Source organism: Bos javanicus, chromosome 17 (assembly GCF_032452875.1).
Source record: "Bos javanicus breed banteng chromosome 17, ARS-OSU_banteng_1.0, whole genome shotgun sequence".
Taxonomy (NCBI): Eukaryota; Metazoa; Chordata; class Mammalia; order Artiodactyla; family Bovidae; genus Bos; species Bos javanicus.
In genome coordinates, this window is record NC_083884.1 from 70,191,446 (window position 1) to 70,215,775 (window position 24,330).

General features: G+C 57.3%; 1 protein-coding gene across 1 annotated transcript in view; it reads left to right on the forward strand.

The window, feature by feature from the left end:
• OSBP2 (oxysterol binding protein 2) overlaps window positions 1-24,330 on the forward strand; it is a 123,856-nt gene that overhangs the window by 79,452 nt on the left and 20,074 nt on the right. Inside the window, exon 3 of the mRNA XM_061385376.1 lies at window positions 18,847-19,103. Coding sequence (XP_061241360.1) covers window positions 18,847-19,103 — 257 coding nt within the window. The remainder of the gene's footprint in view (window positions 1-18,846; window positions 19,104-24,330) is intronic.

The following is a 24,330-nucleotide window of genomic DNA, read 5'->3' on the forward strand; positions in this document are numbered from 1 at the left end:
CTGGTTCGAAATTGGGAAAGGAATACGTCAAGGCTGTATATTTTCACCCTGCTTATTTAACTTCTATACGAAGTACGTCATATGAAATGCTGGCCTGGATGAATCTCAAGCTGGAATGAAGATTGCAGGGAGAAATATCAACAGTCTCAGATATACAGATGACACCTCTCTAATGGCAGAAAGTGAAGAGCTAAAGAGCCTCTTGATGAGGGTGAAAGAGGAGAGTGAAAAAGCTGGCTTAAACATTCAAAAAACTAAGTTCAACTTTCAAAAAACTAAGATCATGGCGTCTGGTCTATCACTTCATGGCAAACAGAAGGGGATAAAGTGGAAACAGTCACAGACTTTATTTTCTTGGGCTCCAAAATCACTGTGGATGGTAACTGCAGCCATGAAATTAAGATGCCTGCTCCTTGGAAGGAAAGCTATGACAAGCCTAGATAGTGTGTTAAAAAGCAGACATCACTTTGCCTACAAAGGTCCACGTGGTCAAAGCTATGGTTTTCCCAGAAGTCATGTGTGGCTGTGAGAGTTGGACCATAACAGAGGCTGAGCACCAAAGAATTGCTGCTTTTGCACTGTGGTGCTGGAAAAGACACTTGAGAGTCCCTTGGACAGCAAGGAGATCAAGCCAGTCAATCCTAAAGGAAATCAACCCTGAATATTCATTGGAAGGACTGTAGCTGAAGCTGAAGTTCCAACATGTTGGCCACCTGATGCAGAGAGCCCACTGATTGGAAAAGATATTGATGCTGGGAAAGATTGAAGGCAAAAGGAAAAGAGGGCAGCAGAGGATGAGATGGTTGGATGGCATCATTGACTCAAAGGACATGAGTTGAACAAACTCTGGGAGATAGGGAAGGACAGGGAGGCCTGGCATGCTACAGTCCATGAGGTGGCAAAGAGTTGGACACGACTCAATTACTGAACAACAACCTTAATAAATATTCAAACCCAGAGCTAATCTTGCCACACACCCACATCAGCATTCAATAGCATTTTGAAACCTGCTGGGGCTTCTCAGGTGGCGCTAGTGGTAAAGAATCCACCTGCCAGTGCAGGAGATATAAGAGACGCAGGTTCGATCCCTGGGTTGGGGAGATTCCCTGGAGGAGGAAATGGCTATCCACTCCAGTATTCCTGCCTGGAGAATCCCATGGACAGAGGAGCCTGGCGGGGTACAGTTCATGGGGGCGCATAGAATTGGACACGACTGAGCACCCACACACATACACACAACCTGCTGAGAGTTAGGAATGGCATCTCATTCTTTTTTAAAAAAACTAAAATGTATTTATCTATTCTTTCTCTTGGCCATGGCATGCGGCATGCAGGATACAGGATCTTAGTTCCCCAACCAGGAATTGAACCTGTGCCCCCTGCTTTGGGAACTCAGTCTTAGCCACTGGACCACCTGGCAAGTCCTCAGCTTAATGTTTTTGAGGTTCATCCGTGCTGTCACACAATCATAAGTTTGCTTTTTCATGCTTAGTACTTGTTTTACTGTATGAATGCAGCATAGTTGATGCATTCTCCCGCTGATGGCCACTTGACCTCTTTTTAGTTTGGGGGCTGTTTCAGACAAAGCTGCTCTGGACGTTTTCATGCAAGGCTTTCTGCTGACATTTGCTTTCATTCCTCTTGGATAAATACCCAGGAGGGGAAATGCTGACTCCTTCACAGTTCGTTCACGCCACTTCTGTTGATGGACATGGGATATGTTTCTGATGCTTAGCAAAATGAACATTGCTGCAGACAACATTATTGTACACATCTCCAGGCACACGTGTACAGAAGTTTGTCAAGGGTATACCCACGAGGGCCATTTCTGGTTGTGTAATATGTGAATGACGAGCTTTGAAAAATAATGCCACGTCATTTCCCAAAGTGGTTATATTGGGTTGGCCCCAAAATTCATTTGGGTTTTTCCGTATCATCTTATGAAAAACACAAACAAACTTTTTGGCCAGCCCAGTATTATTTTTACCCTCCACTGGCAGTAGATGGATGCCCTTTATCATCCTCTGCAACACTTGCTGTTGTAGCAGAGTTGGTTCTCCTTTTTTGGCAATGACGAATAATAGCCTTGAATTGCCATGAACATTTCCCAGGTCAGTTGTTTTTTTTTTCCCCCTCATGTGCTGGTATCACCCTGCCTTAAGTACTTAATAAAGACATTTTGACATCTTGTAGTTCAAGTCCCCCAGCTTATCTCAGGGTGTGTGCTGTTCAGTTCTTACCATTTTACATATAAGAAAGCTGAAACTGGAGAGGTGACATCCCGGGCCATATTGGAGTGACCGGTAGAGCCCAGCTCCTAACATCTGGAGCTCGTCACCATGCCTCGGTGGCACCAAGCCCAGCTCCTAACATCTGGAGCTCATCACCACGCCTCGGTGGCACCCAGCTGTCCAGTTGAGACGGTCCTCGGAACAGCCTCGTGGAACCGAAGCACTCAGTGCGGTCCTTGGTTGAGGCACAAGGAGTCTGAAGGTGAAGCGTGCCTCTCTTCCAACGTGGGCTCCAGTGTTAGGGCTCCCTGGGGAATGTGAGCACGTAAAGGATAAGAATCAGGCCTGACTCACATCTATAGAATAACGGAAACATACAGCAAAACATGAGGAAATAAAAATGCGCAAGCCCACAAACATACAAACATTTTGATGTACATTATATAAGTTTTTTTGCAGATCTTCTAAAAGATGATTTAATATTTGTGTGTTTCTCTACTTCCTTGGCTGCTCTGGGTCTTAGTTGTGGCACACGGGATGTTTGGTCTTCGTTGCGGTGTGCGGAATCTTTCTTTCTCCTTTTAGTTGGGGCGTGTGCGATCTAGTTCCCTGTCCAGGGGTCAGACCCGGGCACCCTGCATTGGGAGCGCAGAGTCTTAGCCACTGGACCAGCAGGGAAGTCCCTGCCCGTCTCTTACAATGTTGCAGAAATTTCCTTTTCAGTCCTAGTTTGCTGAGAGATTTTATAATGAATGGATGTTGAATTTTGTTGAATATTTTTCTTGCAGTCTGTAAAAATGATGAGTTATATTGGCTTCTTATATTTTGGCCCTTGGCACCACCCCCAGATTCTTCTGGTTTGGAAGGTCTGGGATAGGGCCTGAAGATTTGCATTTCTAACAAGTTCTCAGATGTTACAGCACGTGTGTGTGTGTGTGTGTGTGTGTGTGTGTGTGTGTTCAGTTCTGCCCGACTCTTTGTGACCCCATGCACTGCAGCACACCAGACTCCTCTGTCCTTCAGTCACCTGGAGTTTGCTTAAAACTCATGTCCATTGAGTTGGTGATGCTGTCTCACCATGTCATCCTCTGCCACCCTCTTCCCTTCTGCCCTCAATCTTTCCTAGCATCAGGATCTTTTCCAGTGAATTGGCTCTTCACATCAGGTGGCCATAGTATTGAAGTTTCAGCTTGAGCAGCTGTCCTTCCAATGAATATTCAGGGTTGATTTCCTTTAGGGTTGACATTTTATTCCTTAAAAGTTGTCAAATAAGTATTCCACTGCATGGATATACCACTTTTATCCATTCATCAGTTGACGGACATTTGGGTTGTTTCAAGTTGGGGCCACTAGGAATCTGCTGTGCTGTGAACATTCGTGTGTAAGTTTTCATGTGGACAAAGTTTTCATTTTTCTTGGGTGGATACCCAGGATGGGATTGCTGGGTTATTACTGCCGAACTGTCTTCCAGAGCGGAGAAGGAAATGGCAACCCACTCCAGTGTTCTTGCCTGGAGAATCCCAGGGACGGGGGAACCTCGTGGGCTGCGGTCTATGGGGTCGCACAGAGTCAGAGAGTCAGACATGACTGAAGCGACTTAGCAGCAGCAGTCTTCCAGAGCAGCTGCGTCATATTTTTCCATGTATTTATTGACCATCTGTATATCTTCTTTGGAGGAATGTCTATTCAAATTCCATTGTTAATTGGGTTGTCTTTCATTGATTGATATTTAAATGTTGAACCAACCTTGCTTTTCTGGGACAAACTTCACTTAATGAAGATGTATTTCCTTCTTATGTATTGCTGGATTATATTTGTTGATATCTTTCTGAGGATTTTTGTTTCTGTTCATGAAGGATATTACTGGGCTGCAGTTTTTGTTGTTGTTTGTTTTTTTTTTTTTGTAATGTCCTTGTCTGGTTCTGTTATCAAGTAATACTGGCATCATAAAGTGAATTGGGAAGTGTTCCCTCCTCTAATTTTCTTACAGAGTTTGTGTAGAACCTGTATTGTTTTTTCCTTAAATGTTTAGTCGAATCTGTCAGCTGAGCTCCTTTTTTTTAAAAAAAAAAAAAAAAAAAGAAGTACATTTGACTTATTAGTACAGTGTTATGTTACTTTCTCATGTACAGCACAGGGATTCAGTTACACACATACACACACCGAAATATTCTTTTCCATTATGGATTATTACAAGAGGTTGAATACGGTTCCCTGTTACACAGTAGGAGCTCATTGTTTGTTTTATGTATAGCGGTGTGTATCTGCTAACCTCAAACTCCTAACGTGTCCTCCCCACCCCCTTCCCCTTTTAGTAATCGTAAGTTTATTTTCTATGTCTGTGAGTCTGTTTCTGTTTTGTGAGTAAGTTCATTTGTATCGCATTTTATTTTTAAGAAACATTTATTTATTTGGCTGTGCCAGGTCTTAATCGCAACACTGGGGATCTCTGATCCTTGCTGTGGCATGCGGGATCATTCTCGTTGTGGCATGCCAACTCTTAGCTGTGGCGTGTGGGATCTAGTTCTCTGAAAAGGGATTGAACCCCGGGCCCGCTGCATTGGGAGCATCGAGTCTTAGCCGCTGGCCCACCAGGGAAGTTTTCTTAATGTGGAAGCTTAGATCACTCATTTTAAACCTCCCTTCTTTTTTGTAAGAAGCTGTTCAAGCTATGCATTTTCATCCAAGCACTGCTTTGGCTGCATCCCATAAATTTTTCTCAGGCGAGTGTATGCTCCTCGGTTTTGTCTCGCTACAAAGATTTGGAGTGATGGACATTAAAGCCCCCTCGGCGTGTCACAGCTCTAGGGTCTTGGGCAGAATGTGTTATAACTCTTAGACAAATCAGTGTTACAGCTCAGTGTTACAGCTCTATTTTATGTAGAAGATAGCAGGAAAACCCATCTTCAAGGAGTGAGGGCATGTCGATCCAAAGCTGGGGTGGGGTGGCGGGGGGAGAGAGAGCGAGCGAGCCCTTTGGCTCCCCTTTTTATATGCTTTCCCCCCCTGGGCCTGTCCTGTGTAAATTGGGCCAGCCAGGCGTGCTGTTTTACCTGAGGTCCTCACTCTGGTCCTTGGACCTTCCTTTGTTCTATCTTCTCGGGCTAACCCTAACTCTTCCTTATCTTTTAGCAACCGCCATTCTGGACTCCTTTTCCCTGTTCTAACTACCTAACATTTTGATATGTTGTACTTTCTTTATCATTCAATTACAAATATTATCTAATTTTCCTAGTGGTTTTTATTTGACCCATTAGTCATTTAGAAGTGTGTGATTTAATTTGCATATATTAGGGTATTTTCCAGGTTTATTTTTGTTATTGCTTTCTAATTTAATTCTGTAGTAGCCACAGAACATACGTCTTATCACTTTAAATTTGAGATCTGATTTACGGCCTAGCACTGCTCTGTTTTGGTGAAAACTTCACATATTGTTGGGAAAAAATGGGTATTCTACCATTGCAGGGTGTGGTGTGCTATAAACGTCACTTAACTCAAGTTGATGGATGGAGGATACTTGAAGATTCACATCTTCCAAATCTCTCTTCTGTCTGTACCTTCCTGCAATTGCTGAGAGAGTGGTATTGAAATCTCTGTAACTGCAGATTTCACTTCTGGTTTTGCTTCATCTACTTTCAGACTCTTAGGAAGTGCACGCCCAACCAGGAGATCGTCTTCTTTTGTCATTATGGAACTTTCCTCTTTATCTCTATCCTAAAGCCTCTTTTGAGATGTTATTAAGGTCATTCAGCTTTCTTGTAATTGCCATATGCCTGGTGTTTCCTTTCCTAGTATTTTACTTAAAAGTGAAACCCATCAATGTCTTTATATTTAAAGTGTGTTTCTTGTAGAAAGCATGTGGTTGGTTATTTCATCTATGCTCTAATATTTAAAGGGGTTTTATTGAAGATAGCCTATAATGGGTCTTGCTTTTTAATCCAGTCTGATAAAGGCTCTGACTTTTAGAATGTTGAGAACATTTTAATTTAATGTAATTATTGATATGAGAAGCCCAGGTGGCGCAGTGGTAAAGAATCTGCCTGCAATGCAGGAGACTCAGGTTCGATCCCTGGGTCAGGAAGATCCCATGGAGGAGGAAATGGCAACCCACTCCAGTATTCTTGCCTGGAGGATCCCATGGACAGAGGAGTCTGACAGGCTACAGTCCATGGAGTTACAAAAGTCAGACACGACTTAACTAAACAACAACAATTCTTGATGTGTTTGGGTTTATATCTACTCTTTTGCTGCTTGTTTGGTCTCATCTATTTTGTTCTTTTTTTCTCTTTTCCTGCCATCTGTGATATTTTTAGTATTCATTTTTCCCCTTTATTGGCTCATAACTGTATATCTCTCTTTTCAGTGGTTGCTGTAGGGTTTACATTAGGCATCTTTGACTTATTACAGTCTTCCTTCAAATCATATACCATTTCAGCTGTAAGTAAGACCCTTAACAACAATATACTTCCATGGTCCCTCCCCCTCTTTCTGCTGCATCCTGCTTTACTTTTGAAGATACAACACACTTTTTTAACTTGCTATATGAGTTACCTTTAAACAAAATTTAAAAGGGAGGAAAACCAGCCTCTGTTACGTTCACTCACACATTTATCTTTTCTGTTACCGAACCGGACTTGGGTCCTCTGAGCAAAGCCTATCTGCTGACACCAGTCTGTGGCAAAGGGAAGTTCAGTGCTCATTTGCAGGGCGCCAAGCAAGGAGAAGGTTCCTGCTCAAAGGACCCAAACTCCGATGGCTTTCAGGGACGGTTTGAATTTAAAGGCGACATTTGGGGTGAGGTCCATAGGCTGCGTGGCCTTCTTCTGACTGGTGGGTGGTAACAGGGGAACGTTTCCGGAATCAGAATCGTCAGCCTTCTGGTTCCGACCAGCCTGGGGTCTGTGTGCCTGTGCTCAGCGTAGTCTGCATCCTCTACCTGCGTGAGGGTCACCATCCTGCAGAGAGTCCAAAGACGCGTGTCTGATTGTCGTGTGAATGCCTTGTGGAGGAACTGGGACTTCGGTTTATGCTGAGTCGTGTCATCGCTTTCCTCCCTTCACCGCTTTTCCTTCGTTCTGCATCCCGCCTCCTCCCTGACTAGTAACTGCTTGTGCCTGCTCTTCGGAACCCGGGGGGACTAAAGCCTCCTTCCTACAAACCAGACTCAGAGGGGCGTTTGTACCCGAGAGACCCTGCAGGGTCCTGCCCGCCGTCATTTCTAGCCCTCTTCGCTCCTCTGTGTGGATCTGAGTTGCCATTTGGTATCACTTCCTCTCGGCTTGACGAACTTACTTTCACGTTTACTGTAGAGCAGCGAACCACAAGTTCTCTCAGGTTTTATTTATCCGAACACATCTTTATTCCACCTCTACTTTTGAAGGACGTTTTCATGAACTATAAAGTGCCAGGGTCCTTTCTCCCTGCTCTCTAAGGAAGCCGCTCCTTCCTTGTCTTCTGGCTCACGTGCCCGTCGCCCCGGCACGTCTGCTTTCAGGGCCCCAGCATCCAGATCCCGGAGTCAAGCTGCCCACTGGGTGACGGGGGCAGGACCTCTGCAGCGCCCCTGGCACTGAAGGGCGCCGGAAGTGGAGCCCACAGCCCCGGGGTGTGGCGAGACCCGGGCCGGGAGACTGCGCAAACTTCAGGCTGACTGTGTGCTGTCAGCAGGCAGGGAGCCTCTGTCGTTGCCTGGGTCTCTGCCCTGGCCTCGCCAGCTCCAGGAAAGGGGCCTTTTGTGCACACAGCCAGCCTATGGCCCCGAGGTCCTCCAGTCCAAAGTGGCCTTGAAAAACCCCTCCGCACAGCCCCCCAGAACCCCCCACCAACCTGTTCCATCAGTCCCTCCCCTTCCTGCCCAGGTGGGCCTGGGACCAGGACTGCAGAAAGTTGACCTATTTAAGGGGAGCCCCCCACCCAGGCCACTGTGGAGCCAATTGGAGATGGGTCTTGGGTGGAAACTTGGCCCAAAGATGTTGGGTCTCTACAGAGCTAGGGGCTGTAATTCAAGCCCGCCTGGCCGTGGGGTGTCAGACCGTGCGAGACTGTCTTCCGACGCCCGCAAGCGCTGTGTGTATCTTTCCTTCAGTACGTCCAGGTTTCTCCCTCAGTCCCAGTTTCTCCCTCAGTCCCGCCGCCTCAGTGAGAACTCCCTGGGCTCTGCAGTTGAGGGGAAGCCCCCAGACAGGCTCAGAGGACCTCAGCTCAGGCTCAGGCGCCTCCCCGGGGGCTCGGGACCAGCTGCTGAGGAGGGGTCCCCAGGACTGGGGCAGGGTGCCCGCCAGCACGGCCCCAGGTGGGCGGGTGGCCCTCCTCTATGAGACGGGGTTCTTCCCTCCACGCCCCCTCTTCCCCCGTCTCTGCTGCCCCTCCCCTCCCGGCCCCACGGAGGCTGTCGCTTCCACCACGTGCCCCTCCCCACGGTTCCCCATGGCCATATTGCCCCTGGGCACCAGCTCCTGGTCACCCCCTGCAGTTTTTAGGGACAGTCACTTTCAGCGTCTTCACAAATACCATCACAAGTTGGAATTTCCAATTTCCGTTTCTTCTAGAAAGCAGAAAGCCAACCTCTTGATTTACAGTGAGAAATGTAACAGCCAAGACCCTGAGAACGACGCTCCCTGGCCCTGTAGGAACTGTTTTCCGACCGAGGCTGGGCGAGCAGGAGGGCGGAGTCCGGGTCCATCGGACGTCCGTGGTCACAAGCCTTGACCCCCATTCTGGGGAGCAAAGGGCCAGCGAAGTCCCGCCTCGTTCATCTTTGGCCCAGCTTCCTTCCCGAATGTGGACTTTTGCGGGGTCTGTTTTCAGATTGATTTTCCTCCTTAGCCGTCACGGCTCAAGTGGCTTTTTCCCAGCCAAGCCTTGGAAGCCCCTGCCCGTGGTGGTGTCTGCAGGGGTCCTGCTGGTAGGGCCCTCTGAGCTGTGGGGTGGCTGCCCGCCCTCCTAGTCCAGCAGGTGGGGAGGCGATGGGGAAGGAACCGTGCCGAGGGCTGGGGCTGGGGTCCGGTTCCCTTGAGCCTCTCCCCCCGCCCCGTCTCCTTCCCCCGGCTCTGGGTCTGAGCCCCAGTTCTGACTCCCAGGTGGTAGATCTGGGCTCTGCCTGCTCTGCTGGGATGCGGTTACTCTCGCAATCATCGTTCTGCCCCGTCTCACGGTGGCCTGGCTCCCAGGGCTTCTTCAGCAAACTGGGGTGGGGTGGGGCTGCTTGCTTGGTCACAGGGCCGTTTCCTCCCCCTTCTCTTCCCCCTCCCAGGCGCCCCCAGGATCGAGTGCACGTGCACATCTGCGTTAACTTCTGTATTAACCATAGCAGTGAGCCTTTCCCCCGGAGCAGTGTGGGTCTACCCGGTAGACCCCTCCTCTCAGGAGCAAACTCTGGGGCCCAGAGAAGGTAGAGACCTGCTCAAAGTCACACAGCCTACTGGTGGCCAAACCAACACCTGAGCTAAGGCCCCGCTGGCCCGGCAGTCTCCCTAGTGACCTGGGGACATAGGAGACAGCGGAGGCTAGACTGGGTACTGGGAAGCCTCGATGTCGTCCAGGCACAGGAATGCCTTCCCCGGCCGCGCCGACCCCTGTCCCCAGCCTCCCCGGTCAGTTGTGGGTCGGAGCTCCCCAGGACGGTGGGTCATGACGAGGATTGTCCACTGTCCCTCATGTCCTCCGGGAGGAATGTTCAGAGGCATGCGAACACACGGCCTGGCCAGGCTCCCAGCTGCATGGATGGGGACCCAGAACAAGGAGAGGAATAAAAGGGCCTTTGGAGGAGCCGGACAGCCTCCAAACACACCCCACCCCTGCTGCTTTCTCTTGGCCTCACTCTGAACACATTCCGCCAGGTTTCCTCTCCCGGGGTTGCCATCAGAGACACGAGGCTGCCTCTGCCGCCCGGGGCCCCTTGGCTCCGAGGTGATGAGCCCCCCGCCTCAGTCACTCTCTGTCACTGAGGCCCAGACACAGCCCTGCATGGAAAGTTCTCTCATGTGGTCTTGTGGAAGTCTGATTTTTTCCGAGGATAAGCAGCCGTGGCCGTCGTCAGGCCAGGGAAATGTAAGCCGGTGGCTCCCGTGACGGCTCAGCTGTGCCGCCCCCAGCTCAGCGGCTTCTCGTGCAGCCGCAGACCTCCGAACTCGAGACCGGTGTGGGTGCTGAGCTAAAACCAAACACTCCCACAGGTGGAGCTCCTTGTTATCCATCCCAGAACGCTCTGATTGTTCTGGGGTCGCTGGTCCCACAACAGGCAGTGGAGGGGTGGGTGCCCTTGCCTGGCGGGGAGGAACGGGAGGGTGGTTGGGCTAACGGGGGCAGAAAGAAGCCATCCTGGCGTCCCCAGCACAGCCCCGGTCCATGGGGGTCGCAGCTGATGGTGCGATGGGACCCGGGCGGCTGCTAACTGGTGATGCTGCCGTGGAGAAAAGGCCTCGGAGCAGAGGCGAGGCCCCGACACCCAAGCTGCCTTTGGGCTCTGTGGACAAAGGCTGGATTCCAGCGTGGAAATTCTGTGTGATCTCCTGAGCTGCCAAGACGATAGAACTTTCATCTTCTTTGGTTACTCAGAAGGCAGCATAGGGCCCCGGAAATATGGGGCCCCCAGAGCCAGACACCCAGGGTCCATGGGAGCCCCTCAGCCCTGCTGGCTGTCTGCAGAGCTGGCGGGGGGCAACACCCGAGCTGGGGTGCGGGGGACAGAGAGCATCAAGGCAACACAGCTGGGGAGGCCTCGCAGTTCTCACCCGGCCACGGTGTAAAACCTCCTGGAGACACTTTTCCAAAAATACTGAGGCCCTTCCCAAGAAGGGTGGGCCTGCCAGGCTTTCTGTGAGCCAGGGGCCAAGCGGTTGGTGGGGTGGAGTTTGGGGACCTGTGGTGGAGGCTGGGGGAGCGCAGAAGCTCCCCCCCCATCAAGGCTGACTGTTGTCTGGGCGGGCCTGGCACCTCGGGGAGGGTCCGCGTGCTGAGACGCAGGTGGGTTGGCTCCCAACACCAGCAGGTCAGAGGGAGGGGAGCGTCCGTGCCCCTTAACAAGGGCTCACACGCCAGGGGGTGGGCTGCGGTGTCTCCGCCCACACCTGGCCAGCGTGGAGTCGTGCTCTTCTGCCCCTGCCTCAGGTTGGCTGAGGGGCAGCCCACCTCTGCCCCTTGGGACCCTGGGCGAGCCGCAGACCAGGACAAGGCGGGTGAGTGAGTCCAGGGGCCTGGCAGGGGTGGTGGTGGGGGGGCCACGGAACAGCAGCCCCGGCAGCGCACCCCTGTTCCTTCAGGAGACCCGTGGGCTCCTGGCTAGGGTGGAAGCGCGCTGGGCTGGGCGCTCTGCCAGCGGGCAGGGGCTGTGGCTGGCAGGTTGCCTTCAGCGTCGCAGCAGATGCCGCAGTTGGAACTGCGCGTCTATTTCTGTGCTCCATCTCTGCACCAGTGTTCGCCTCCCCGGAGAGGGGCCCTGCGGCCAGAGCCGTCCGTCACCCTGAGGACGGTGCGTGGGCCCGGGTGCTGGGCGCTGCCGAGGAGGGAGGCGCCGGGTCGGGGGGCGTCTCTGGTGCCCGGATTTCTTTCACTCGTCGTCGTGGCTCACGGCTCTGACCCTGGGCCCCAGCCCCTCCAGGGAGAGGAAAGGGAGAGTGTTTCTTTGCTGTCTTGAGATTTCTGCCCAGCCTTCCGCTGGCCTCTCCAGCCAGGGCAGGTTCCCCAGGGGGTGTTTTTCCGTGGGGAGAGCAGAGTCATGCTGGTGACGGCCTCCAGATTCATGTTTGTGGGGTGCGGTTTGTGCCCCCACGTCTCCGGTGGAAGCGGAGCAAAGCCCGGGGCGCCCACCCCTGGTGGCCCACTCAGCCTTGTCGACAGCTGTCCTGGTCAGGGGGCCACCCCTGCACCCCGCTGCAAAGGGAGCCGCCCTCGGCACACCATGCCGACCGCCAGAGGGAGGAAGGGAGACAGGCCACCCGACGCCTGCGCTCCGGCTTGCGCCTTCCCCCTGCCTGCCAGGGCTTCGCGATTTATTCTTGTTACCTGATGTTTCTACCAGATCCCGACATGCCCTCCAGGGTCCTCAAGGCTGAGCTTCTCGGAGCTTTTGGTCACCTATCTGCTTCGGGGGAAGGGACATTATTCACTCTGTTTTTGAAAGTTTTTTTTTTTAATCATTGTTTCCTTTTTCTGCAGAGCCCCCTGCAGGACTAGTGACCCACAGACTCTGCCTTGGGAAGACAGCCCGGCTTTCCTTCTGGGTTCCCCAGTCAGGAAGGACCGACAGTGTCCTGGTGGAGGGGCAGCCCCGTTCCCAGGAGCCCTCGGTGGCGCTGGTCACGTCTGGGCTGGTCCCCCTGCCTCACCGTCCGGCACGGAGGCCCCTGGCCTGCCTCGGGGGCTGCACCTCAGGGGTGCGTGTCCTCCAGGCTCTGGTCGCCCCACGTGCGGCCTAGTGCGCCTGCTACCCCGCCCTGGGGCAGCCCCCTCCTCCTCCGTGGTGTCGCCATGCCAGCCTCCCACAGGGCGCACCTGCAAGGCAGCGCCCTCCTCCCAAGGCCTCCCGCCCTGTCTTCTGTGGAGTGGCAGGGGGCCGGCCGGGGAGCGCTCAGCCTGGGTCCTGCCCCCCGGCCTTCCCTCGCCAGCCAGTGGCTCTCCTTGACTGTCTGCTGGTCTCCACCTGACTTGGCGGCCCACCCCGAATGGCTGTGGGTCGCCTCCTTGGGGAGCGGGACAGGGCTTCCCTGATGGTCCTGCCCACTCTGGGCCCCTGCCTGGTCTGTGACCTGGTGCCTGCCTAGCAAGGATTGAGCCTTGACCTCCGAGAAGCCCCCACCTTCTTCTCACGTTTTCAGGTGTTCTCCCATCATGGAGGCAGGTCCTGGCCGAGCACTGGGGAGCGAGCTGGTAGGTTCAGGGCAACTCTTCCTCATCTCCAGCCACAGTGGCTGAGGGGAGACGGTCCTCTTCACCCAGTGCTGGACTTGGAGGTGCTTGTGGGCAGGTGAGGGCAAAGCCAGGTTGAGAAACAAGCGAGAAACAGTGCAAAACGGGGCGGCCGTGGGGCGCCCGACTCCACGTCCCCACCGTGCCCCTCCCGCACCTTCCAGCCCAGCCTGCACTGCCCCCTGACAGGGCTTGCCCACCCAGAAACTTGATCCATTTTCCTCAAAGATGGGCATGAAAAAAGTTCTAAAAATAGCCCACCTGGCTCTGCTGGCTGTTTCCGTGGCAACCCTCTCCTTCCCAGGAGTTCCAGGTGAAAGGGTTCCAGCAGCCCTGGTCCGGGTGGTGCCCGGGGGCTCCTCAGTCACAGCCAGCCAGTGGAGGCTTTAGGAGACCCCCAAGTGGTCAGGGAGAGCTGTGTGTGCCAGGCTGGCGGGAGATTGAAGGGGCCTGTGAGGCCTCTGCACGCTGCTCCTCGGTGCGGTGGCTGAGTGCCGGCCCCCAGGGTGTCTGTGTCCTGATTCCCAGAACCTGTGAACGTGTTACCGTCCGTGGCAGAGGGATTGTGGCCACGGGATTAAGTTGAGGACCCTGAGCTGGGGAGGTTACGCAGGACCCACCTGGATAACCTGGGGTAATCACTGAGTCCTTGTGAGAGGGAGGCAGGAGGGTCGGAGTCAGGAGATTGGAAGATGCTGGTCTCCTGACTCTGAGGATGGAGGAAGGGGCCACGAGCCAAGGAATGGGAGTGGCCTCTACGAGCCAGAAAAAGGAGGACACGCCCTCCCCAGGAGCCTTCAGCAGAGCACAGCCTCTCGGCAAGCCCGCAGTTAGGGCCTCCGCCCTCCACGGCTGTAGGAAATTAAGTCTGTGCCACTTGAAGGCGCAGGAACTATTTCCCAGGGCTGTAGTAACAAGTCTCCACAAACCCATGGCTTCACACCACGCAATTTTACCTTCTCATGGCTCTGGAGCCCGCAAGTCCAAAATCAAGGTGTGGGCGGGGCTCTTCTCTGGTGGCCCAGGGAGAGTGTGTCCAGGCCTGTCCCCGCTGCTGGTGCTGCCGGCAGCCCTCGGCTCGTAAGTGCTTCACTCCAGTCTCCATCAGCGCGTGTGTGTTCTGCCTCTTTGCCTCTTACGGTAAGATCCGTCATGGCAGATCAAGGACCGGCCCTACTCCAGTATCATCTTAACTAATGGCACCTGCAGCAACCCAAATAAGGTCACATTCTTTTTAAATTTTTACTTACTTTTGATCACAGTGGGTCTTCATCGCAGGCTTTCTCCAGTTGGGGTGAGCGGGGCTGCTCTCCAGTTGCAGCTTCTCATCGGGCAGCTTCTCGTGTGGGAAGCACAGGCTCTAGGCGCCCGGGTTTCAGCAGTTGCGGCTCTCGGCTCGGTGGGTTGTGGACGACAGGCTTAGTTGCTCCGTGGCATGTGGGATCAAACCCGCGTCCCCTGCATTGGCAGGTGGACTCCTATCGACTGTGCCACCAGGGAAGTCCTGTGGTCACATTCTGAAGATCCAGGAAGGACATGAATTTGGGGGGGCACACCAGCCAACCCAGGGTAGCCCCCAAGGGTTGGAAACTCCTGCACTGGCTGTGGACTGCCATGCTCTGCTGCCCCGGTTGGGGTGGATGGAGAAGTTGCGACCGCTGCCTTGGGAACGCATCAGTAACCTCAATGTCATGGATTTATTCTCTTCTAGCAAAAAAAGGAGGATTCGTTTTTGCATTTAGCCAGTGAAATCCAATGGGTATTTTGGGAGTTGGTGCTTTTCTGGAAATGGTAGTGTCGGGAGAACAGGCTGGAGCCCTTGATGCCACGGGCTGTTGCGGCACATGGTCCCGCCATCCCAGAGCCGCCGGCATCGTTCCCTGACCACCCCTCCAGCCCCACTCCCCGGCTCGTGGGCCAGACTGGGGGCTCTTCCCAAGCTCCACAGCCGGGAGCTGCCGCTTGCTGTTGTCACTTGAGCCAGGGAGGCTCCGGGCACCCCTGGCTGAGGAACGTCGTTCTTAGAAGGTGCCAGCGCGTTGGCCTGGAGTTCCATGGGGAGGAAGGGCAGACCTGGCCTCCCCACCTGCAGGCCAGTGTCGGCTCTCAGGAGTCGTGGCCTTTGCGGCTGGTGGAGCAGCTCGCTGGGCTCCTGCTTAGTTGCTTTTCTGTCAAGTTTGTTTTAATATTCTTATTTTTAATTATTTTTAGCCATGCTGGGTCTTCGTTGCCACACACGGGCTTTCTCTGGTTGCAGCAAGTGGGGGCTACTCTCCAGTTGCGGTGTTCAGTCTTGTGGCTTCTCTTGTTGCGAAGCAGCAAGGCTCAGCAGTTGTGCTTCACGGGCTTAGCTGTCCCACAGCACGGGGAATCTTCCTGGACCAGGGATTGAACACGTGTCCCCTGCATCGGTAGGTGGATTCTTAACCACTGGACCACCAGGGAAGTCCTGTGTGCAGGTTTGATCTGAATGCCAGAAGCCCCAGGAGCAGCAGCGTGCAGGCAGGCAGGCGGGCAGGCAGCAGGGGTTCAGCACAGAGGCGGCCAGGCCGAGGGGAAGGAGGCAGGAGGCCGGGCAGGCAGAGCTGCTTCCTCCTGCCCCGGCCTCCTCCTCGCCGTGCCCCCCAGCTCTCCCATCCTTCCTCCGGCACAGACACTCCGTTCAGCCCCCTTGGGCCAAGCCTCTGCTCTCTGACCCCTTCATTTTCTCGCCCCCAGCACAGTCTGGCAGGCCCTCCCCACGGCTGTGCTGTGCCGAGTCCTGGCCTTCACGTGGGCACTGCCACCAGCCAGGGCTCCCTTGTAGCTGGGAGCGCGGCTTCGACGTGGCCCTGGAATCAGGCGCTGCTGCTCTCGCGGTTGTACCATTTCTGTAGGGTTTTGAGTCTACGGATAGTTCAGTGTCTGCCGTGTTGCTGAGATGTGGGCGGTTACTTTGTTCCTCTCACAAGCTCATTGTCCCCGAGTTTTAGTCCCAGTGGAAGTGGGGACACAGAGGACATGTGGGGTCAGAAAAGCCTGAGAGCCCCCAAGGCCACCTGCTCGAGAACCGCAGCTTAAGCCACTTTGCACACGAGCGTCTTCCTTCCCCGGACGACATGCCCGCTAGCAGAGCTCCCTTCTCAGGTGGGGGGCGCGAAGCAAGCTGCCCTGTTCATGCACGTGAGGGGATCTGCCGGTCCATTTTTCAGAAAGTGTGAGTGGAGTTAATGCCACCCGTCCTTTCTGCCAGCCTGAGCACGGTCACATCGAGTGGTCTCATTTGCATCTCTGATGAGCTTTATCTGTGTGTCCAGCGTGGATTTGCTGCTTGCAGAGACCCCTGAACTGAGACCTGGGACTCGACATGGCCAGAGTGCACCATTTGGGGGCCAGGGTCCCCTTCCTTGTTCAGCTCCTCCCTGCACTCCGCCACCAGAGCCTCCTCTTTAACATGGACCTCTGCTCAAATGCCCACACAGTCCGTTTGGCCACAGGATGGAGGCCCAGGCTCCTCAGCATGCCCTTTCCCTGCTCCAGCTTGCAGCTCTGTGCCCCTTCTCCCGACCCTGCCCTCCTGTGTGTGACTGCCGCCTCTGTGCAGGCCTCCTGGGACGCACCCAAGATCAGTCGTCTGTTCACTCCCCTCCCCCTCCCTCCTCGTGCCCTCACTGTCTCTCTGGGAGGCACTGGCTGCCCCTCCCCACAGGGCAGACTGTACTGCTCAGCAGTTGCTGACCTAGTGCCTTCCCATCCCGCCCCAGACACCCAGCCAGCGCCCCAGGAGCAGAGCCAGCAGCTCCCTGTGTCCCCGGCAGCTGGACCTGACCTGGACCCCAGAGCTGCTTGCTGAGGTGCAATGACCTGCCCCCCACCCCAACTCCTGGCCGCCCTGCAGGATGATGCTCAGAGTTTGGGCAGTCAGTTCTTGCTTGGAGTACAGGGGCTCACGTTCCGGCTGACCACAGCCAGGGTCCCCCCGCCCCATGCCCCTCCCGGTGCCCAGCAGCAGCCACGCTGACCGATCAGTGGCTGTTCTGGTTATTAGACATGGTGAACCTGGGAAGCGAGAGGAGGTTGCGTTGTAACTCAGAGCCCTGCTCTGAAGCTGGCAGGCCTGGAGGCTGCAGAACCCACGACCATGGCCCTGGGCGATCTCAGAGCACCTCCTGCCCCCCAGACCCACCTCATCAGGTCATCAGCGTGCACTCACCAAGGCAGCGCCTTGCCCAGGGCCCGGCACCCAGATACGTCCCAGCCATTTGAGCCTTTCTCAGGTGATCCAGGAGGAGGAACCGCCTCCGTGCAGACCACCGGGGTTCAGATCCACCTCTGCCCCCTAGCGGCAGGGCCCTAAACCCGCGATTCAGTGTCAGGAGCTGCGTTTTCAGGCCTGCAGAGTGGGAACCGTCGCTGTCTGCCAGCCACCTTGCGGCTCAGCGTTCTCGCTGGTCGGGCGAGGGGTCAGGACCTGGCCCGGCACGTGTGGTCTCCAGACGCCGGGTTGCTTCAGGGCTGCCGTGGGGCTGGATGGGTGGGGTGAGCCCTGTCCCTGGCCCGGCTGCCCCCCCACCGCCTCCTTGCTGGGGGGGCCCTCCTCGGCTGGCCAGGTACTGCCCCCAGCTCAGGGTGTGCGCAGCGGTGACTCAGCCATGGCCGCCCCCACGCACCCTGCCTGCCATGGAAGGAAGTCTGTTCCTCATGCTGTGTACTTTTTTCAAAAATCTGTATCTTGGGTTACAGATTTTCGTCATCAAAAAAATATATATATAAGTTTCTTGCTGATTATTTCTGAAACAAGGCATCTTAGAAACCCTGGGCACTCACAGGCTGGTATTGAAGCAGCTGCAGGGCCCGGGCCAGCCATCCACCCCGCCCCACTCGCCACAGAGGCCCCCTCGAACGCAGGCTGGGCCGGCCGGGGGCCAGGCTCCAAGGTACCCCAGACTCCCAGGACAGGGCGCCGAGGGCACCTGGGGCCCCATGAGAGATGAGGGGGTGGCAGGAGGGGAGTGAGCCAGGGACCCCTGCAGCCCGGCATGAGGGGGCTGCTCTGGAGGCAGATAGACTAGCCCGCGGTTGAGGGGGCGGGCGGAGTACGGGGCCGGACTTCACCTCCCCGAGCCCCGTTGCCTGTCTGTCCCCCGGGGACGGTACAGTCCTTGCCTGACAAGGCCTTTGAGAGGCCACGGCCAGTGTCTCCACGCAGAAGAGCCCACAGGCGAGTGTGGCCTTGCTCCTTGGAGGAGCCCTGCAGCAGCAGGGAGGGGCTGTGACTGTGGCCTGGGGGGCGTCCCGGGGGGCGCTGAAGGTGGGCCGACGTCATGCCAGGGACACAGAGGGCAAGCCCAGGGGCACGAGCAGCACTGTGTCTGCAGGGAGTGGGCGGCTGGGTGCTGCTGGGAGGCGGGCGGAGAGCGGACAGGGAGGTGAGGTGCGGGGAGTCGGGGGAAGTGGGGTCCGCCGGGCCCAGCCTGTGACTCGGGGCCTCTGTGGGTCTGGGATGGGAGCTGCCCACCCCTGCCTGTACCCCGCAGAGCTCAGCCGGGCCCTGTCATTCAAGCTGGTTCCTCTCTCCATCCCACCCACCGGGGGGCTGCGGGACACCCCGCCCTCACCCGCTCGCTCTCCTGGGCAGCTCTACCTGCCCCTCCGTCCTGGCATCACCCCCCCCACCCCGGGGGCCTCGGTGTGCGCTGGTCCCTGAGAACCACGCCGCGTCTCTCCACAGATGACTCTGGGGACGACGAGGACGGGACCCCCTCCCCAGCCGACAAGAGTGAGCTCCACAGCACCATCAAGAGCCTCTCGCTGAAGCTGGACGACCTCAGCACATGCAATGAGCTCGTAGCCAAGCACGGCGTGGCGCTGCAGCGCTCCCTGAACGAGCTGGACGGCCTCCGGATCCCAGCTGAGAGCAGCGAGAAGCTGAAGGCAGTCAACGAGCGGGCCACCCTCTTCCGCATCACGTCCAATGCGATGATCAATGTGAGTGCCTGGGCCCGCGGGAGGGGCCACTCGCCGCCCGGTGGGTGGTCTGGGCTGCCCCTCCCTGCTCTCCGCCTCCTCCATGTCACCCCATCCATGCCCCTGGGGCCAGGCCAGGTTGCTGGCCCTCACTGTCAGGTGGAGCCCGGAGCTGGGCGTGGGGACCGGCCGGGCACTTCAGGCCTGGGCACGGGAGGCCGTGCTGAGCGGAGCAGTGAGCTCTGTGCCCATAACAGGGATGCAGCTGCCACACTGTCCCAACACAGCTGCTGCCCACCCCCCGTTCTCGGGTGCCCAGCCCAGACGTGGCGTGTCCGGGACCCCTGACTAGGGGGGCTCGTGCACGTGGGGGGGGCCTGGCATTGGGGGGTATCCCTCAGCTAGCAGAGCTTCCCAGCTGAGGCTGCTGCAGTCTTGCCCACCTGAGAGTAAGGGGCTGAACGAGGGACCACGTGTGTGGACTGAGGGTTCAGCCCCTGGGGTCACCCTCTGCACGGGTCCCAGGAGCCACACGGCAACATGACCAGGAACCCAGAGGGTGTCTCAGTGGTGGCGGAGGACAAGGCTGAGCCAGGCCGCAGGGCCCGCCCTCTCTCGGCCTGGTGAGTGCTCCCTCTGGACACAGGCCTGCCGGCCACAGCCTCCCCTCCAGGTGAGCCCCCCAGGAGGGCACACCCTGGCTGGGATGGCGGCACTGGGAGCCAGGGCCAGGCGTGGGGAGTGGAGGCGGGTCCAGAGGACGAGGCCGGGGCAGGTGTCGGGCTGGCCACGGTGGCAGCAGGTAGTTCCCTGCTGGGGACTCGGGCCCTGCAGCAAGGGGCCTGGGCGGAGGCTGGGCCATCCGTTCAGCAGCAGGGGAGCCGAGGGCAGTGGGACGGCGGGGGCTGGAGCCCACTGCATGCCCAGCCCCTGCACCCCATCCCCGGACTCCAGGGGCCTGGGTCAGCGCGTGTCTCCTGGTAACAGGCTCAAGGGCGAGAATGGGCTCGTGGGTCCCCACAGCTCCCGTGACCTGGCCTCCCCGCCTGCCAAGCCTGGAGCCGCATCATCTCCACGGGCAGTTCTGGGTTTTCCCAGATAATGAGTTGCTCAGTTGGCATCTCTAGGCAAAAGAATTTATCGGGCATCAGAGGCTCATCTGTGTTTACAAAGCCATCAAGACGGCTTACCACCTGAGCGCGTGATGAGTTGTGTGGCGGGAAGGAAGCTGAAGCCCTGGGGTTGGTCAGGAAGCCCGTGGGCAGCTCTGGTACCAGAAGACGTGGCTGCGTGGCGGAGCCTGCGCTCTGCCCGCCACGAACGTGACCCTGAGGAGGGCCCCGCCCCGTCTGGCTCCTGTGAGGGGCCGAGAAGTGAGGTGCTGGGAGACCAGGCTTGAGCAGACGCCCCATTCCTTCTGGGGACCCTTCCCTTCAGCTGCTCCTCACCCGGCAGGAGTCGGTGTGGCTCTGGGAGGGCGGTCTGCATGGCTGACAGACACCGAGTGCCCAAACCCCCACCGTGTGCAGAAGGGCCACGCAGGCGGAACGTCCCCACCCCTGGCCAGGCCTCGGCCTCCACCCCGGTTCTGAGGAGGGGTTGGACCAAGGAGCTGTAACCAAGGCCCGTCCCGCCCAGGACCCCTTACCCTCCCCATGGCCTCACCATTAACACCCACGTGGAGAGCTGCTGGGGGCCACCAAAGCTGGACACAAGCCCAGGTCTGTGCAGCCTGCGGGGGGAGTGTCAGTCCTCGTGACCATCAGGGTGAGACCCCCAAGGGCCACAGAGGCCCCTCCTACTCTGAGGTCAACACATGGAAGGTGGCCTCTGCCCAGGCCCAAGCCCCGTCTCAGACGCCGAGACCCTGATGCGCCTCTTACCTTTGGGCAGCAGCCGCACCGGGTTCTTTCCTGCAACGGTGGGGACCCAGGATGGGCGAGAGCCGCCCCATCTGTCCCCTAGATCCCCCAGGTCTCACGGGAGGAGGAGGAGGCCAGATCTCCCACTGCTGGGAGCCCCTGCCTCTCTACCACCCCCTCCCAGCTCCCTGCCCTGATTGTGGGGAGCCCTCCACAGGAACCTGGGGGACCTCTCCTCCTACCCACTCCTGGCCCCCACCCCGCCCTGACCAGGGGGTATCCTCCATGGGAATCTGGGGACCTCTCCACCACCTCCTGTGGATGGTGAACAGCTGTGGGTTCTCCTCCTCACAGGCTCCAGTTGAGCCTGGGTCGTGGCAGGGGAGCAGGAAGCGAGGGCCAGCTGGTCAGGTGGTCACCTCCACGGGAGGCCCAGGGAGGCGGCTGCTGGACCTTCACTTTTCCTCGGGAGTCCAGGGTTGCCCAGCCTTCAGGAGAGAAGCAGGGCGAGGCTGCCGAACCTCCTTCAGATCTGCGGGGAGGCAGCGTTGTTCTTAGCCTTTAGATCCTGAGCTCCCAGCAGGGCAGAGAGGGAGGCACGCTGGAGTTTCCAAGGCCCCAGGGACTGTGGCGACTGAGGCAGGCCTTCCGTGGCCCTGCTCCCCAAGGGCGCCTGGCCTCAACCGAGGGCAGCCCCTGTGATGCGTGTTCGAGTTACAGGAGGCTGGGGTTCTGCGTCAGGGATATTGCAGTGTTGCCTCTGCTGTGCTGCGCCTTCTAGAACACCCCTCCCCCTCCACACCGATGCTGGGCAGATCCCTGCTCATCTTTCCGAGGCCCCTGGACATCACCACGGCCAGGAGGTCCTCCTGTTAGATCCCCCAGGCAGCACCACTGAGCCCGCCAAGATTTAACCTGCTATTTCCGCATCCGATCCCCACCAGACGCTGTACCTCTCAGGCCAAGTGCAGGTCTTACCTGTGGCCCTAACAGTGGCCCCATGGGCTGCCCGAGACACCACGCTGTGGTCTCACTGGGCCTCACGTCTCAGGAAAGACGTTCCAAGTGGCCCAAATCTCAGTAACCTGCTACAAAGTCATCCTAGCCCCATTTCCTCAGCTGCCGCGTCAGTAAGAAAGTGCGGGTGCTGCCCCCAGGCCAGGCCCAGAGCGCGGTGCAGAACCACCCGGTCACCTGGCCTTACAGAGACGTGACCCGGCCCCGCTGTGGAGAAATAGGAACAGGGCTTTATGCTGTCAGATCGTAAACGCATTTTTCTCACGGGAAGGTCACCCGGAGCCCACCCACAAGCCCAACAGCTACTCCCAGGCCTGTCTCACAGTCCGCTTGGCTGGCTCAGCCCTGGTGCCAGGGGCTGGGATGGACCATGGCCCACAAGGAGCCAGACAGAAAGAGAAGCAACTTCCCGTGGTCACACTGCTGACGAGGCGTTCTGCACACCTGGCCCACTCAGCAGCGTATGGTGGGGAGACCGAAGCAGCTGCTAAGGATAAGGGCCCAGGTCTTGAGGCTCCAGAGCCCCCGACTCCAGCCTGTGGCCTCCTAGGGGGCAGGAGGGTCAGGAAGCCCCCCTCTGCCCACCCTCACCCCACCTCCAGCCCTACATCCCCGCCTATCCCACTCTGCCCTGTTGGCAGGTCCACGCATCTCTGGGGCTTTAAAAAATCTATTTAATTGAAGTGTAGCTGATTTAGGATGTTGCACTAGTATCTCCTGTGCAGCACAGTGTCTCAGTCACGCACGTGTTCACGTTCCTGTTTTGTTCTCGTCCACTGTGGCTTATCCAGGGTGCTGACGCGGTAGGACCTTGTTGTTTCATGGGCTTTTCTGCCCTAGCATCGTGCCTGTCCTCCCCGCTGAGCTGGGCGCCTGCAGGGATTGGACACGGTCTCCCTCATGCTGCGGGAGCCCTGTAACTTCCAGGCGTGGCACAGAGTCTGGCATGTGGGAGCGTCAGTGAATGAGAGAGAAAGACATCGGGGCGGGGCAGAGGCTTGTGAAAGAACGCAGGAGCGACCGAGCGAACCGCTCCGTGTCTGGCAAAATTCCCTAGTGAGCGATTCCGTGAGACTGATCAAAGGCAGCCCGGCGGGCCTGTGCTGGCATCGCCGACCAGGTAACTGCATCACTGCCATTTAGGAGGAGCCTGACCGCACTGTGAGCGACCGGGGTTCCTAGGCTGAGCCTCAAAGTGTGTGCAGGGCACCCCCAACCCTGGCCTGGGTGTGGAGGCCGCAAGCCGCACCGGAGAGCCAGGACACGCCCTGTATTACAGCAGTGGCTCCGCCATGGGGTCTGAGGTGGAGACAGGCAGAATTAACACGTCACCAGTGCATCTTTGGGTGTTAGCTTCCACGGGGTGAAAGAATGCACTCCCGTCTTCTTCCCCCGAGCTTGTCTTTGTGGTGAAGCAGATGCCCTGGTTCGGGGCCAGCCTCTGGGGCATGGCAGTGACAGCAGGTGCCCAGGATGCCCCGCTTCCTTCCTGGTGTCTTGTTTGCTCCCCGCAATGGCCACACCTGGTTGGTGTCCTTACAGCTTCCTTGTCACCGTCATTTGGATCATTCAGGTGCTACCCCGAGGCCCAGAGCGAGGGCAGCCCCAGTGTGGAGGTGCCGGGCCCGCTGGTGGGCTGACAGCCCAGGACCCCTTCCTGACGCGGCCCCTCTGAGCTGGGCAGGAACAGGGTGAGGGCCACCGACAGGTGAGCAGAGCTGGGGGGTGGGTGCGCCCCACAAAAGACCAAAGACAGTTGAGGTGCCGGAAGCTGGGGGGTGGGGGCCACCAAGACCCCCGACGAGGGCCCAGCAGGACAGAACCTGCGCACTGGGTCCCTCGTGTGCCAGGGAAGGTAGCCGCCCACAAGGGACACGCCCTGCTGCCCACGGCAGAGCTGGCCAGCGGGGGGCTGCGGACCCTGACGGCAGGGGCACCGGACGCGACCAGCACAGCTGGGCCTGAGGCGGGGGGGCCAGCTCCAGCTGGGGGAGCTGTGAGGACAAAGGCGGGCTGAGCAAATGTGCTGGGGGCTGGGGAGGTGGACGGCGAGCGGGAAAGCGCCACAGCAGGACAGGCACGTGGACGCAGAGGCAGCAGCTCCGGGCACTGGGCCGGGGCCTCGCCTGTGGGGCGTCAGAGGAACAGACCAGGTCAGAAGTGGCCCTTTCCTGCTGGAGACCCTCTGGTGCTGCTCTGAGCCCCGTCTGGAGAGCATGGGGGGCCCCTCGCACCCACCCAAGTGGAGCCACCCTCCAGGTTCTTCCAGGGCCTGCAAGCGGGCTCCCAGCAGCTTGCTCACTCGGGGCCTGGGGAGAGGAGTAAAAATAGATTCCGGGACGGCCTAAAATCGGTCGGCGAACTGGCGT